The 17,540-nt window shown below is 47.3% G+C and overlaps 1 protein-coding gene across 2 annotated transcripts in view; it reads left to right on the top strand.

The window, feature by feature from the left end:
- Positions 1 to 17,540, top strand: part of ADAM19 (ADAM metallopeptidase domain 19) — an 89,225-nt gene that overhangs the window by 39,726 nt on the left and 31,959 nt on the right. For both annotated transcript variants that reach the window (XM_070373009.1, XM_070373010.1), the window contains exons 5-7: positions 840 to 916; positions 11,291 to 11,474; positions 12,278 to 12,343. In XM_070373009.1, the coding sequence (XP_070229110.1) occupies positions 840 to 916; positions 11,291 to 11,474; positions 12,278 to 12,343 (327 nt within the window). The remainder of the gene's footprint in view (positions 1 to 839; positions 917 to 11,290; positions 11,475 to 12,277; positions 12,344 to 17,540) is intronic.

Here is a 17,540-nt window from a genome sequence, read left to right as displayed (position 1 = left end):
AAGACAATTAGAAATGTGTTCTTTCACGTCTCTGAAGGCTAGAAGTTCAAAACCAAGGCCATGCTCTCACTGTAGTCTCTAGGGAGGGATCCTTCGTAGGCTCTTGCAGCTTCTAGTGGCTCCTGACCGTCCTTGGCACCCACTGGCTTCTAGTTTCATGACTCTAACCTCTGCCTCTGCCTTCAAATGGCCTTCTTCTTGGTGTGTGTGTATCAGTGTCCTTTTCTCTTTTTGTAAGGCTTCTAGTCCAGTATTGCCTCATCTTGATTTAATTACATCTGCAAAGACTCTGTTCCAAGTAACGTCACATTCTGAGGTTTTGAGTAGATGTGGATTTTTTTTGTCTGTACCACATGGCCCGTGGGATCTTAGTTCCCTGATAAGGATCAAATCTGTACCCCCTGCACTGGAAATGCAGAGTGGGTAGACGTGAAGTTTGGTGGGAACACAGTTCAGCTCTCACAGGGGGTGGTCACAGAGGTGACTCTAGTGGTGAGGCAAGCTTTTCGGAAGCCAGTGTTTCCTGTGACCAGCATCATGTTATAGAAAGAGATCTGAAATCCTGGCTTCTTCAACCAGCAGAGAGACTTTCAGCAAATCCCTTTGCTTCTCTGAGCCTTGGCTTCTTCATCGATTCAGTGGGGATGATGGCATCTGCCCTGTCCCTCCTCCCAGGAATATCATGAGGATCAAATAAAACAGTGGCTGGGAAAGCTCTTTACAGATCTAAGGTTATGTACACCTAAGGTAGGTGTACAGTCATCCCTGACTGTCTCAGGATGCCAGCATGGCTGGCTTGTCAGTGTCCTGTGGTCTGACTGCCGCTCTCTCCCTGCTAGGATCACTGCTTTTACCACGGGACAGTGAGGAAGGCGGAGCAGTCCAGTGTCATGCTCAGCACCTGCCGGGGAATGAGGTAAGAGGCCCTGACAGTGCGAGGGGCACCTGGCTCTCTCCCCAGGAATGGAGTGTTTAGGACAAGTGGGGCTGGCCTTGGTCAGGGACTTTGAGAAGCTGTCCATAAAGAATGTGTGCAAGCCAGCTCTGAGAAAGGCTGAGCTCGGGAGGGATAAGGGAAATGATAATCCTTCATGATGATGATAAAAATAACCCACAAATTCACTGGGATTGAGCATACTCTTTCCTGAGGAACTTGAGGTTTTATTATTATTTGGGTATGGAGAAGCCAACAGAGTAGGAGACAGCTGCCATTAGAAAGATGGTTGTACTCAAGATCCCAAGAGGTTGGGGTGTGCCATGCTTGGTGGGGGGTCCAAGGGTCACTCAGGAGGCAGAGGGGGAGAAGGGAATATGGGCAAGAGTCTTTATTATGGTTTTTATGGGAAGGAACAGGCAGGGTGGGGTAAGCAGCTTAGGACTGGCTAGTTTGAATAGTTTCAATGGGATCTGGGGCATGGGGCTGTCGCTAGGTGCCTGGTACCTGGCCCTGGGGTGAACAGGCAAGGGGGTGGTGGCCCAGAGAATGAGATCCCCATTGGAACAGCTCTCTGTGCTCACTGGTGAATTCTGTCTCAGGGAATTGGCTAACCCTGGGGGCAGGGGCAAGGCCCCAGATGTCAAAGCACCAAAGTACAGGACATAAAGGAAATGGTTCATACACTTGAAATTGATGAGTTTGAGCATTTATTTCCACTTCTCCTTTGCTCTTCTCCAGTAGAAGTGCTTATAAGCAGTAGAAAGGGAAATGGACAGCTAGTGAAAAGAGCAGGAAGAGAACGGAGGAGCAAGGATAATCTTCAGGACAGGAAATGAGGTGAAAAGTTCCATCTAGGTGGCATGTTGGAAAGAGAGTTGACTTCATTCTCTGAGCCAGACAACCGGGCTTTGAGCCAATAGCTGTTGACCAGCTGGGTCACTTGTAAAATGTGGGTAAGGGAAATAGACCTCTGTCGTGTTGTGAGGATTGCACATTGAGATAGCACAATAGCATAGATTGTGCTAATAGAAAGCTAACTGGCCCGTACATACGGGCACTTGGTCACCTCCCAGACCCTTGCTTCTTAGGTGAGGCCCACAGAGGTGCATCATCAACATCACCTAGGAGCTTGTTCAAATGCAGTATCTCAAGTCCCACCCAGACCTACTGGATCATAACCTGTATTTTACCAGGATCCCCAGATGACTCGTGTGCAAGTTATGGTTTATACCTGAGCATGTGTGTCCCTTGAGAATATGAATTCTGTCTCAATATCTGTTTCTCTCCTCCAGCCTACCCTGGTGCTTTGCATATAGTAGGATTTATATGTCTATTGAAGTAATATCATTCATTTATACTCTTCCCACCCTCCCTTCCTTTTGGAAAAGGGATGATGATTTGAAAAACCTAATTGTCTATACTAATTGCCTCAGTTTTAATTGCCTATACTATGTAGTACCTGTACCCAGTGTGTTGGTACACTAGCTCTGTGAAAACAAAAACAGAAGAAAAGCCCTTATTTTTAGCATTTGCCAATATAGTGATAAAAATATTCCCACCATGACCAATTCAAAGCTGTCAATGTGATGTTACTAAAGGCATCATTGGGAAGATTTATACATGTTCGCTCTCATGAGCCCGAAGGAGGTGTTTCTACGTGTACCCTTCCTCTCTCTTGATTCAATAATTGTTTCTTTTTTTAAATTAATTTTTATTGGAGCATAGTTGATTTACAGTGTTTTGGGTTAGTTTCTGCTACACAGTAAAGTGAATCAGTTTTACATATCCACATATCCACTCTCTTTTAGTTTCTTTTCCGATATAGATTACTAGGGAGTATTGAGTAGAGTTCCCTGTGCTGTGCAGTAGGTACTTATTAGTCATCTATTTTAAATACAGTAGTGCATATATGTCAATCCCAATCTCTCAATTTATCCCTTCCCCCACTTTTCCCCATTGGTAACCATAAGTTTGTTTTCTGCATCTGGGACTCTGTTTCTGTTTTGTAAATGAGTTCATTTGTACCACTTTTTTTTTCAATTCCTTATGTAAGTGATATCATAATATTTATCTTTGACTTACTTCACTCGTTATGGCAGTCTGTAGGTCCATCCTTGTTGCTGCAAATAGCATTATTTTGTTCTTTTTTATGGCTGAGTAATATTGCATTGAATATATATACCACAGCTTTTTTTATCTGTTCATCCATCGATGGACATTAATTACTCCTTTCATTCAGCAAGTTAATATCGGCTGTCTGTTCTCTGCCAGTGCCCTACACAGGTGGAGGGAAGGCAGGCATATAAAAGTAATTTCCTGAGCCCTCAGTCTCTTGTCTGTAAAGTGGGCATGGATGATAGGCATGGTGGAGAATGCTAAGTGCTAAAGCATGAAGACAGGATTATTATCATCTTGCCACAGTGAAGCCATTCTGAGACTAACCCAGGCTTACATGCCAATGTGAGGCCCATCATGCTGCTGATCCCACGTGTTTGTTTATAAATCAAGCCATGTCTCTTCTGTAAGGCTTCAGGCTGAGTTGGCCGGAGGGAATTAGGCAGGAAACAAGCTTTGGCTGGGAGGCCATAACAGTGGCCCCAAATCCCCTGCTCAAGTGACCTGATTGAGCCCAGCCAACTCCCAGTGGTGTTTACAGGCCCAGCCACCGCCACCTGCAGCCTGCAAGTAAACAACGTCTGTCCCAAGGAGGACGAAAGGGAACATGCAGGTGCGACTCACTTCTCTCTGCCTCTTCCTCTGTCCTCTTGGTCTGCAGCAGTGGGAACTTGGCCCAGACTCTTATAAATCACTCCCACAGCCGTGCTGACAGGGGAGAACCGAGTGAGCCATCCATGTGTTTCTGTTTTGCACGCTTACCTCTGGTGGGGTCCACCCACCTTATTTTCCCAGCCTTCTCGCTATACACATTCAGAAACCAAGGGTGTCTGTGGGCCTGACTGATTTAAGAGCTGGAAACGCAAGCCAGATGGCTCAATTCAGACTCTGGAGAAGGAGCAGCTGCAGCAGCAGCAGGCTTCAAACCCATGTAGCCCTCACGTTGTCCCCCCACCAAGGCTCATAAAGGGATGCTGCAATGGAAAATCTCCATAGCAATTGTGCTTCTCTCCTGGAAACAAGCACTTTGTGATTTGGAGAAAGTAGGTAGGATTTATACCAAGTAGGATCCTCAGGGTGATGATCCAAATCCAGAGGAATTCAGCTGAGTTTCTAGGCTGTTGCTGGGTCCCCTCTTCTCCCCCAAGCAGTTCTTTAGTCTAATTTAACTGAAGAAGTAATACAGGATCATAGTAAAAATAAATTCAAATAATACAAGAATGTACAGTGGAAAAGGTCTCTTCCTGTTTCCTGAATCCCTCTCCCCAGAGGTAGTCATTATTAACCACTTGCTTGTGTTTCCTTTTAGAAATACTCCTTCCAAAAAGGAACATGGATATGTGATATATAATGCTTTGTAATCTTGTTTAGGCCACTGACCCCTTTGAGATTTGAGTGGCAGCTGTGGATACTTACAAACTACACCAAAGAAAAGATGTGGCACATCATTTCTTAGGGATGTTTAGTATCCACTGGAGAAGGGCACGGCAACCCACTCTAGTATTCTTGCCTAGAGAATTCCGTGGACAGAGGAGCCTGGTGGGCTACAATCCATGGAATTGCAAAGAGTCAGACATGACTTAGTGACTGATAACAGCATAGTATTCACAGTCCCCACGCCTGTCTTCTATGAAGGACTCATCTTCTAAATGTCCTGCAAAGCATCTTGTGTGCACAAATGCTTTGCAGATTCACACAAAGTAGAAATGTTAGGAGCAGTGATTATTTGTGAGGAAATCCAGGCATTACTGGGCTGAGATGTCCTTGGCTGAACCTGTGGGATGTGGTAGACACTGTGTGTGCTTGTGTGTGTGCCCACGTGTGTGTCCCCAGCTTACCCCGCTCACTGTCTGTCTGTCAGCAGGAGAGGTATTGATTGCAGTAAAAACATTTTTTTAACCTGAATGATCAGTCTATTTGTCAAGAAAATACTCATTAAAAATGATCATTATATAGCTAATGGGTGTGTTAAACATTCAGTTAACACAAAGAGCGTAAAACTAAACAAAGTGAAAATTCTTTATCCTGTCCTGCCCTTTCAGTCAACCTCATTTCCCATCTGTAATCACTGTCAGAGGGGTATAGTGTAGTGCAAAGTGCAGTTGCTCAGTCGTGTCCGACTCTTTGCGACCCCATGGACTGTAGCCCACCAGGCTCCTCCATCCATGGGATTCTCCAGGCAAGAGTTGGACTGGTATACATAATTGAAATACACAATCGCGTATGCTAAGTCGCTTCAGTCGTGTCTGACTGTGTGTGACCCCATAGACCGCCTCCTGCCAGGCTCACCCGTCCCTGGGATTCTCCAGGCAAGAACACTGGAGTGGGTTGCCATTTCCTTCTCCAATGCAGAAAAGTGAAAGTGAAGCCGCTCAGTCGTGTCTGACTCTTAGTGACCTCATGGACTGCAGCCTACCAGGCTCCTCCATCCATGGGATTTTCCAGGCAAGAGTACTGGAGTGGGGTGCCATTGCCTTCTCTAAATCATGAGATATATGATTTCTTTAATCCAAATGAGATTACCCTGTACATACCATTCTGTCAGTTTTCCCCCCCTCAATTTAACATTATGTTTTAGACACACATAGATCAAACTCATTCTTTTAAGAGTTGCATAGTATCTTATGTACTAATGCCTGGCAGGTTCAATTACATGTAAAGTTTCTCAGAGACACAGTAGATCATCTGTGGTCATCTGCTTGATGCATCGCTCAGATTATAGCAGATGTGTCCTCTGTGCTCTGGGGCCCACACTCACTGTGCTTGTACCTTACCCCAGCTCCCTGGACTCAGACTCTGTGGGGGAGGGTACGAAGCTGAGAGTGAGCACAGGAGGATGTGTGTGAACGTGTGTGTGATGGCTTAGAAGGAGCTCACAGTTCAGAATCAAGAGATCTGAGTTTCAGATCTCGCCTCACACCTCTCGGCTGTGTGATCTGTTGAGTGTTTCTCTCCCTGCTGGATTTCATTTCCTTCTGGCTTTACATTGGCCAGGCTGTTGCCGCCTATGAGCCTCACTCAGCCCTCTAGATGGTGCCCATGGTGCAGGAGTGGGTCCTGGGTCGGGGGCTGAGGGTGGCGTCAGGGCCCTTGGGCACGTTCCTGTGTCTCTGGGTTTTTGTTCCTCTTGTCTGAGAAAGGAGGGTAGACCAGACCATGAAAAGGATCCTTCAGTGTCGGAAGTTCTGCGCCACAGGGAGAGTAGGCAGAGTTTTGGGAGGTGGGTCGCCTGGGACAGAAGCCAGTCTGTGCCTGTCTGCCCCTTTGCCCACCCGGCCTTCCTGCCCACCTGGCCATAAGGCGGCCACCTGTGTGTCAGGCACCGAGTAAACCCTCACAGGGTGGCAGCAGGTTGTGCCAGGTGTGGATTCTGGAGTCAGGCAGTTCTTGCTTTAAAGCCTGATGCCTTGCTTCAGATCTCTCGCATTAGTTTTCTCATCTATAAAATGGGAACAACAGTAGTGACGTCATCGGTGGGTTTACACTAGATGACGAGTGCAGCCTCCTTGAGAGCAGGCATTTTTTTTTTTTTTCTTATAAGCCTGCTGCATCCCCAGTGCCTAAAACTGTTCCTGGCACACATTAGGTGCACACGGCACACATGTGTTGAATGGCGACTGATAAGATGCCTTGTACCAGTCCGGTGTGTAATACATGCCCAATGACTGTTAGCTGTCCTTTTAAAATACTACCCTAATGGTTAGTAAGCACTGCCTATGACTTCAGTTTTCATAGCAGCCTTGTGAGAGGGCAGTCTTGTTGAGTGCCATGCCCCACAGCTAGCACACAGCAGAGCCAGACTTTGAACCAGGTATGTCCCCTGTCCGAGCCCAGGCTCTCCGCTTGTGCCTTGCCACCCCCATCCCGGAGGGATCACATCACCCATGTGCCTTCTTGGCTCCCCTCAGTGCTGCCTTTGAAACTCCCTCCTTCTCACTTGCACGTACATTTTGAGGGAAGGAAAGAAGGGTGATGGAGTGCTTACCTCTTAAGGAAGCTCTGGATGTGGCCTTGTAGGCTGCGTCCCCTTTAGGTTTAGCTCTGAATGGACTAATTCCCAAGAAGCTGTTCTCAAACCTAGGTCCTGGAAGGATGCATTTGGGTGAGCCCAGCAGTCATTCAGGGGTTAAATCCACTGCCTGCCTGACCTGCCCTGCCAGGCTTCCTCTGTACAATTTGATTTGTATCAAGCTCTCAACAATGAGGAATAGGATGCAGAGCAGAGTGGAGAATTGCGTGTGAGGTCCTGGCCACCCGGCCTCCTGGGTCCCCCTCCAGAGCCCCCACCCCCACCCCCAGGCGAAGCTCTGCCAGTGCTTACATTTCACAAATTATATCAACAGAGATGTTTAGGAGGAGAAATGACTGGGGAGTGCTCAGGGAAGGACAGTTAGCAGGGCTTGGGGGAGGTGAGACGGGAGGCCCCTGGGAACTAGGTTCTCACAGGTCCCCCCACTCTCAAAGCTGGCTTCCCTGTGACATGCTGGGGCCCCTGCCTGCCTCTTCTCCACCCTAGGGAGTAGGGGGATGGCAGCTGTGACACAGGCAAGTTATGGGGGACCGCATGAAGGAGGGGCAGAGAGCAGCCATAGAGTCCTATTGCTCAAGGACCCTCAGGGTCACTCTGAGCTTGTGTTTCTCCAGTGGTATTCTGCCCACTCCCTGGAATAGGATTGCCTGGAGCTCTGTGAAAAGACGGGCCCCTCCAGAGCCTGGGCTCCAGGTCAGAGCTGCTGAGTGTGACTGTGCAGGGGATTGCTTGGGGCTTGCTCACAGTGCAGATTCTCAGACTGCAGAATCTGCATTTCCTAGACTGGGCCTGGACACAGGCCTCCCCTGCTCCCACTCCCCCTGTGCTGCACAGTAGGTTCTCATTAGATCCCTGTTTTATATATTGTATATAATTGTGTGTCAATCCCAGTCTCCCAATTTATCCCATCGTCCCCTTTCCCCTCGTGGTGTCCATATGTTTGTTCTCTATGTCTGTGTCTCTATTTCTGCTTTGCAAATAGGGTCATCTGTACCATTTTTTCTAGATTCCACGTATATGTGGTAATATACAATATTTGTTTTTCTCTTTCTGACTTATTTCACTCTGTGTGACAGTCTCTAGGACATAGACATTTTTAATACATTCTGTAGAATATTCTAATGGATAGCTCTGGGAGCTGTTATCCTGTTATCTCTGACTCATAGGTTTGGAACTCACTGGTAGAGGCAGATAGCACATAGGTTAAGGGCGTAGGGTCTAGACTCTGCCAGACCTTAAATTTTTGGCCACACTATGCCTGTGAGAGTTTGTTAATTAATCTCCCTGAGGCTCAGTTTCCTTATCTATAAAATGGGAGCCATGATGGTGCTTTATAGCATTAATGTGGGAATGAAATAAGAACAATTGTACGCAGAGCCCTTGGCATATAATTGTGTGCTAAGTCACTCCTTTGTGTCTGACTCTTTGTGACCCCATGGACTGTAGAGCCTTCCTGGCTCCTCTGTCCATGAAATTCTCCAGGCAAGAATACTGGAGTGGGTAGCCATTTCCCTCTCGAGGGTATCTTCCCAATCCGATAATCGAATCTGCAGCGCCTGCATTGGCAGGGGGACTCTTTACTCCAGACTCTTTACTCTGGGAAGCCTGGCACATAATTAACTCTCCCCAAAATGGTGTCTAAAAAGGAAAAGTAGACAATGCCTCTCCCAGCTGGTGTCTTACTTCAGACAAGCGAGTTGGGTGATGGCCAATCACACCTCAGAGGAGAGTTGCTGATTTTTGTCACTGATAGCCACTCTACAGGGCTGTTGTGACAGAGGCAGTGTGAGGTCATGGTTAAGATCCCAGGACATAGAACCAGGCTGCTTAGGTTCTTCTGGTCTGTGTGACTTTGGTCAGTTAATTAACCTCTCTGAGCCGTAGTTTTCTCATTTGTAAAATGAGGATAATATTTGTAAGAATCATAGAAGTTTGTATGAATAGTAAAACACTTAGCACAGTGCATGGTCGATAGCAGACTCAATGATTTATAGCCACGATTGCTGCTCACTCTGCACCAGAATCCTGTGTGGTCTCTGTCCTATTTGGCTTAGAGGCTTGTTCAGGCGATGCCCTGTCAGCTACACTGGGACTTTCCACCCACTGAGTTATTTCCATAGCCACAGCAGAATGCAGACAAAGCCGTCACCTGGTTTGTGGTCAGGCCCTTTGCTTCCAATGTTTGCAGCCTTTGGGGGAAACTCAGGGGTCGGGAGGGGCCTTGGTCAGCCGAGATGAGCAGATAGCTTGGGAACAGGATGCCCACAGCAGCTCTGCCCTCTGCCCTTTCCCGTCTGGACCCAGGAGCGGATGTGACCCTTGGTCTTTGCTCCATCCCCACCCCCAGCTGCTCAGGGAGCACCTTAGGTGCCCCGCTGGGGGCTGGCTCGGGATTGCTGTGTCAGCCTGGGCGAGGCAGCCGGAAAGTCGTCAGGCTCCCTGGCACTAGAACGAGGTCAACCAGGGATGGATTCCAGGAAGGGCTGCTGCTGACTAGGACCTGGCACTGTCTCTCGAGAGCCTCGCAGGCTCTTCCCAAAGGGCAAAACCTGGGCGGGGATCTGGAGGGGTCCAGGGTGGGGATGGAAGCTGAGACAGCCTAAAAGAGGTCCTGCCAGGTCCTTTACCTTCTGAGATTTCTGGGTGGATAGAGCCTGAGGTTTTGGAGCACACAAAATGCTATGGGACTCCTGGGATTCATGGCTGGGATATTCCTTCCCCAGGGCCCTGGTCACACTCTTCATCTTGTAGTGTCAAGGATGGTAGATACCTGCTACATGGGCCTCTGCTGTCCCTTCCATTGATATTGGTGATAGTGATTGATAATAAGTCATGGCACTCTTTCTCACCGAATCCAAATAAAGGGCCCAGAAGCCTCAATGATGCAGCATTCCATGCAGCTGTGTCCAATCCATCAGGGTTAAGGGTGGGGAAAGCTTTTTGTCTTCTCTGTTACATGCTGCTGCTGCTGCTGCTGCTAAGTCGCTTCAGTCGTGTCCAACTCTGTGCGACCCCATAGACAGCAGCCCACCAGGCTCCGCCGTCCTTGGGATTTTCCAGGCAAGAACACTGGGGTGGGTTGCCACTTCCTTCTCCAAGGCATGAAAGTGAAAAGTGAAAGTGAAGTTGCTCAGTCGTGTCCGACTCTTCGTGACCCCATGGACTGCAGCCCACCAGGCTCCTCCGTCCTGGCAAGAGTACTGGAGTGGGGTGCCATTGTCTTCTCCACTGTTATATGCTCTTAGTTCAGACTCTAAGCTCCATGAGGGCAGGCATCTTATCTGTCCTGTTTACTACTCCATCCTTAGCAACTAGCACAATGCCTGACACATAACAGGAAGCATTTGTGGAATGAATGTCTGTCTGTCCCCCAGTGGAATGTGAGTTACTCAAGGACAAGGATTGTGTCTAGAGTACATCTAACACAGAGTAAGGACTCAATGAGTGAAAGAATATAATGAACAAATGTACATCTTTATTCAGAGTCCAAAGTTAGCATATGTAACCCAGAGGAAAAAGTAGTCATATATGCTTGGTTGTGGCCACCACCTCACCACAGAGCTGCGTTGCTGATCCAGGGAAACTGGGGCTGGTAGCTGACAACTCTAGCTTTGGCTTCCAAAAACAAAGATACTTGTCTTTCCATTTAATCGTCCCAGGAGTCCTGTGAAGTTAGAAAATTAACATTGACATTTGCATCTGGGGAAACTGAGGCACAGAGTGATTGAAGAAGTTTGTTGAAGAGCATTTGGCAATTTAATATTGGAGCTAAGATTAGAACTTGGGTCTCCTCTCCCCTAGACCAGCACTCTTCCTGTTCTCAACATACCGTCTCTTTCTCAGCCTGTAAAGTTCTGACCTGTGATTTGCTGTATGCCATGTTTGGGATTGGGAGGCTTTTTGGAATTCTAGCCCTACCATCCTTTACAAGTCTTAACTGTCCCTGTTCCAGCCCTTTTAGAACCTTCGAGTTTCTCCATGATAGGCTTTCACACCCTGAAACTGTGCACCATATCTCATGTCCACGTACGTTTCTCTGGAGAGGAGGTCCGAGTTTGCATCAGATTCTCACCAGGGAGTGCATGACCCCATAATAAGATTAACAAGCACTGATCAAAACCAGCTGTGCCATTTTGCATATGGGGAAAACAAGGGGCTTTTCCAGGACCATAGTATTTGACCAGAGATTCCAATTCTCTTGTTGACAGAGGACTGATTATAGTGAGCAGTAACCTCAGCTATATCATCGAGCCCCTTCCTGACAGCGAGAGCCACCACCGTATTTACAGATCCGAACATCTCAAGCTGCCTCTCGGGAACTGTGGATTCAAGCCCACCGCCAGGGACTGGGTCCCTCAGTTTTCAAACCAGACCAAGAAGCGACCTCGCAGGGTGAGTTTCTCAGTACAAGAGTCAGCCGGGAGATAATCCCTTCTGAGCACCCTTTCCATGGATCCAGAAATATTTCTAAATTGAATGGAGATGGCTAAGAAGGAGGCAATAGCTTTTTCCTTTTGTTTATTTAAAAATAATTTTTTGGCTGCACCACATAGCATGTGGGATCTTAGTTCCCTGACCAGGGATTGAACCTGTGCCCCCTGCATTGGAAGCGTGGAGTCTTAACCACTGGACCACCAAGGAAGTCCCAGCATTTTCCTTTTAGTCTAAGTCATTCTTGAGTGTGAGAAACCCTTGTATTTGATAGAATAACTGCTTTGGGGGAAACATTACTTCATTTAAAATACTCTAAGGTGCTGATTTCAGAAACTTTAAAATGTGAGAAAAAAAGTATATGCCTCCCTTTTTGAAATAGCCACTTAAGCACATGCACAAAATGCTTGTATTTATTTATACCAAAAATAGAGGTACGTGGTTTAAATATTTTTGGGAATTTGATTGTCAGCATGTTCCCTCACAGTATGCTGGCCTCTGTTCTGTCTGCACTGGACAGCCAGCTCATTATTTTTGGAGACTAAAAAGCTGGACCCGGTGTCCCAGAGCAGACTCCAGTGATAACCAAGATGGCGGGCAGAGGGTGTAGTGAGGGTGATGGTGAGACGATCATAGCTGAGTTGTCTCTGCAACCTGGTAATGAGGTTCACTGCTTATTAACTCCACCGCTTCTGAGCAGTGTTTTAAAATGAGGCCAGGTCCACCATTTCCATAGCTCTGATGTGCTTATGTCTCTTCCTTAGATGAAAAGGGAAGATTTACACTCCATGAAGTATGTGGAGCTTTACCTTGTGGCTGATTATGCAGAGGTAAGGAGGGGGAGTGGGGTTTAGCAGAAAAATCACTTTCTTAATCACTTCCATTCCAGCCTTCAAACTGCTTTGGGGAAATGCTGAAGTGCCAAAATGCTGAATGGGGGAAATGATGAAAAAAATGCATCTTTTTTCAGTTTGCCATGTAATTTTGACCTTAAATCTGACCAAAGGCTCTTTTTGCTATTTTAAACATAGTTGGGGAAAAAATCAAGAAGTCTGTTCAAGCTCAATACATTAATCAGAAAATCAGGACAAAGACTGTTATTTGGATTAACACTCTTGGACCAGATCTGGGAGATCCTTAGGTTTTTGTGCTTACTCTTTGGGAGTCCATGAATTCACTATAGAAATTTAAAAAAAAAATTTTTTTTTTTTTGCAAAGATAAGGAGTATATTTATCTGATTGAATACAATTTCCTGCCAATGTGTGGTCGATTTTTATAATCATGTTGGTGCCAAATGAGTACCTAAGCTGGAGTTCCCTAAATGTGGTCCCTAGCCCAGCAGCGTGAGCAGCACCCAGAAACTTGTGACCATACAGATTCGGGGGCTGCACCCAGATGTTCTGAATCCCCAGATGTGGGGCTGGGGTCTAACAATCCATGTTTTAACAAGCCTCTGTGTGATCCTGGTGCACAGGCAAGTTTGAAAATTACTGACGTAAAGGAGTAGCTGTTTGGCCTTTAATTCCATATTCTTCAAGTTAGGTTCTCATGTGCCTTGGCTTCTAAAATTTAATAAACACTCATTTCCCTCACTCTTTCATTTCATTTAGTCATTGATTTCTTGATTCTCTGTTATGTGTCAAGCACAGTGCTTAGATCCTGGAGATACAGACCTGCCCCCCACATGGCAGAGTTTACAGGAGCAGCACAAAAACTCTCTAGTTCCAAGTGTGATGACTGTTCATTGGAGAGGATTAGAGCACAGATAATGGGACCCAGTGTGGTCTTGGGAACTGGGGGAAACCTTCCTGAGGTGGTGGTGTTGAAGCTTGCTGGGGTCCAGCCCCGGTGGGTCCAGGGAATTCGAAGCAGGGACAGCATCGGCGAGGATCAGGAAACAATTGCTTAATTAAATGTTAATTAAGGATATAAAGAGTGGTGAAATAAGGATAGCTCAGCGAAGAAATTCAGTGAAGAAAAGAGGCTGAATAAAATTCCAAAGCAGGGAATTTACGTCACCTACGAAGGCCGCAGGCGTTCTCCTGTTCTCCCGAAGGAGAGGAGACACTAAGGCCTCCCCGGTCAGATCTTAGAAGCCCAGGCAAAATTAGTAGGCTTGACGAGCTTCCCCACCTCAGAGGAAAAATTCAGCTAGAAGGTGAAAGAAAGAAAGACATGGGGAGACCAAATTTCGGTGAACAAAAAACGGGGCGTACTTTATTTTCCAAAGTAGTTTTATACCTTAAGTTGTGCATAGAGGATAATGGGGGGAGGGGTAGAGTCATGCAAGGACAGCAGTTCCTGATCCTAATCGAAGCCAGGCTTTCAAACTTATCATATGCAAAACTTTACGTGATTTACATCATCTTCTGGCCAGGAGGCCTGTTAACATTTTAAGAAACTTATTTTTCTCTAAAGGTGATTATTCTAAAGTCAGGCGCCATCCTCTAAAAAGCACTGGATAAAGTTGCATTCCTATAGGGCAAAGGTGAGGTGGGCTCAATCAAGAAAAGAATTAACTCAAGGGTCCAAGGTTACAAACACTGAGGCTACTACTTACATTTCTATACACCCATTATATCAATCAATACACTGCCAAGGACACAGTAGGTAAGGGCTATGGAGACTTAGCAGCAAACATTGGCCCAACAAGTGAAAAACCCTTCACCAATACAATTTCTAATCAGTCTTTTAACTACTCAAGGGTATCTGTGTTTAGACAGTTTAGAACATCTCCTGCCTCTCACAGTTGGGAGGCTCTGAACAATCACATGTGGCCGGAAAAAACCTATTCAGGCAGGCTAGAGGACTTCCAAAGGAGTTTGTAGGTTGAAACACTGTCACACCCAGGAATTATTAACTGGAGCTGTAAGCTAACTCTTTTTTCAGAGAGAGGTAGTGGGGGACAGCCCCCTGTAAAGTCAGAGGTGTAGGTGAAAGCACAAACCAGAAAGTAGGCAGACTCTGGTTTTGGGGGTAGATGCTCGAGAATTTCCAGGGGGACTCCTGAGGCTCGATCCCGCCTTTGCGTATGCCGAGCCTCCTTCCTCATGACCTTTGTCATGGGTGGAGCTCCTCACACTGGCTCCCGGCAGTGATAGAATTCCAGTTGAGCTATTCCAGATCCTGAAAGATGATGCTGTGGAAAGTGCTGCACTCAATATGCAATATGCAATATGCCGGCTCCCAGCAGAAGCTGACTCCTAAAGAGCGTGGTCAGACCTCAGGTTCGCCTAAGTTAGCCGTATTTTACCTCATTCTCAGTCTATGTAGTAGCTCAACCACATAACTGACATATCTTTCAGGCGCAGAAGGTGAGGTGAACTGATCGCTCCCTAGTTCTAATGTTGCACCTCACCTGAGCCTCCCTTTGACAGCGTTCATCAAACTCCTGTCTGTCACACTCCATCCAGATTGAACCCGTTTACCTCAGACTGGGACTTGAACCCAGACAAAATCCAGTTTGGGACTTAAACCCACATGGCTGGAACTCGAACCAAGCCAGAGCCCTGCTTGGGACTCAAACCCAACCAAAACCCACAGTACCTGGTTTCAGGACCCAGTGAAGCTCAGGTTCTTGATGTCTCATCACAGAAAGAACTCAGTGAGAGAGAAAGTGATAAGTAAGAAGTGGTTTTATTCAGATGCAGAGAGAAGCACACTCTACAGACACAGTGTGGGCCATCACAGAGTGCGAATGCCTCCGTGAAATTTGGTGTGGTTAGTTTTTATAGGCTGGGTAGTTTCATATGCTAATGAGTGGGAGGATTATTCCAACTGTTTTTGGGAGGGGGTGGAAATTTCCAGGATGTGGGCCACCGCCCATTCCTTGGTCTTTTAATGGTGGAACTGTCACGTCACCTCTTGGTATGTCATTTCACTTGTCGATTAAGGTCTAGTCTTGTCTGCCATTTTGGCCCCATTTGATTCTAATCGGTTTGTGTTGTGTCCCTGGGCTATGTCATTCTTTCAGAAGTTATGCCCTGCTGGTTTACCTCCTGTTACAAGTTGGGCTCCTGACCAGCTCCCCAGAGGCTTATTCTCAGGTGGTTAGTCCAACAGCACAGGTCCTGGGGGCTGTATGGGGTTGGGGAGAATATTTGGCTTCATGCTTGGGGAGCTGCCTTCCAGTTTTGGAGGCAGCAGGAGGTGGCCCTTCAGTGTCTGGGAGTTTACTGGGCAGAGAAGGAGGTGCTGGGCCCTCCAGACCGAGGGAACATCTTGTTCTGCTTTGAGAGGAGTTTTGCTTTTTAATTGATGTTGTTATTGGTTGTTCCAGCAGCCTTTTTTTTTTCTTTCTTTTTTTCCCTTCTGTTTTCATTTCCAAAGACTGCTGTGTGTACAGGTTGGGGGAGTGACTTGGGGAACAAAAGCCAAAGGTGATTTGAAAGCCGCAGCTATGCAGTCTGGGAGGGGCTAACGGCCCTGGCCCCTGACTCACAGACCTGCCCTAGTGGGAGGGTTGCTGGTTTAAACCTAAGCTCCTCTAGGGTTGATTTAAATCAGTAGCTTTTGATTATTTTTGTTTTCCTGGTGGGACTTCCTTTTCCAATGTCTAATATAAAAGTCCACAGACTTCTCCAAGCTGAAGCAGGGGTGAGGACCCTCTTACACCTAAGGTCATCTAATATGGTGGTCTCGAGCCATTTTTTTTTCCCCCTATTTTTTGGCCATGCTGTGTGGCATGTGGGATCTTAGTTCCCCAGTCAGAAATCAAACTTGTGCCCCCTGCAGTGGAAACACAGCATCTTAGCCACTGGACCAGCAATATCCTTTCTTTTTTGAGCCACAGAATCTTTGTTCAGGTGACAGCTCCTGGGACCTGGATAATTAAGAGTGTAGAAACACAGCTGCTCTAAAGCAAAGGTGTGGTGAGGCTGCCCTTTGGCCCTGCAGTCTCCCCAGAGGACTCTTGGTGCCGGGTTTTAAGATTTCAGTGGGTGTGAGTCTAGAAGCTGGATAAGTGAGGGCCAGTTAGGGATTGGGGTCTTTAGTCTCCTGACCTCCAGAGTCACAGCAAAATCCCTGGAGGAAAAGTGTCGGCTCTGGGTGCCTTCAGGACTGTGGTGCCCTGGAGAACTGTCTCCTGTTCTAGAAGACAGTGCCTCCACCAGGAGCCTCGCAGGTGTTGCCACAGGCCATGATTCTTGCCACTCTGTGGATGGTGGATAGGCTCTGTGCTAACTTCCCAGGTCCCGGCTTTGGCTGATTTACGACAAGGGTGGATGGAGGATATGAGAGCCCAGGCTGGGCCCACAGGCTCACAAATCCCTGCCCCCGTCACCTCCTCTTCCCCCACTCCCTCTCCAAGTGGCCTTATATCCTCCACAGGCAGCAATGTATTCCTGACAATGAATTAATCTGAAAGGACGGAAAGACAGGGACGGGGCGGGCTACCTTATCTGTGATTTATAACCTGGTGCTGAGACAGGCCAGGCTTCTCCTGGGCTCTGAACTTGGCATCAGGAGTAGAGACAAGGATGGCGTTACTGCCTGGAGAGAGGGTTTTCAGCAGAAAAAATGATCAAGCAGCTCCCGGGCTGGAGAAGACAATGGCACCCCACCCCAGTACTCTTGCCTGGAAAATCCCATGGGTGGAGGAGCCTGGTAGGCTGCCGTCCATGGGGTTGAGAAGAGTCGGACACGACTGAGCGACTTCACTTTCACTTTTCACTTTCACGCATTGGAGAAGGAAATGGCAACCCACTCCAGTGTTCTTGCCTGGAGAATCCCAGGGACCGGGGAGCCTGGTGGGCTGCCGTCTATGGGGTTGCACAGAGTCGGACACGACTGAAGTGACTTAGCAGCAGCAGCAGCAGCAGCAGTTCCCTGGGCCTAGTTTGGAGCACTTGGAGTGGTTTGTCTTTTGCTTTTTTGTTTTTAGAAAGGTAGAGCAGGTACTTTTTTGTAAAGCTTTTTGTTTTATTTTTGACTACGCAGTACAGCATGTTGGATCTTAGTTCCCCGACCAGGTATCGAATTTGCTCCCCTTGCTTTGGAAGCCCAGAGTTTTAACCACTGAACTG

This window comes from Bos mutus, chromosome 7 (genome assembly GCF_027580195.1).
Source record: "Bos mutus isolate GX-2022 chromosome 7, NWIPB_WYAK_1.1, whole genome shotgun sequence".
Lineage (NCBI taxonomy): Eukaryota > Metazoa > Chordata > Mammalia > Artiodactyla > Bovidae > Bos > Bos mutus.
The sequence above is the reverse complement of the archived record's forward strand: the minus strand, read 5'-3'. Positions and strand labels throughout refer to the sequence as shown.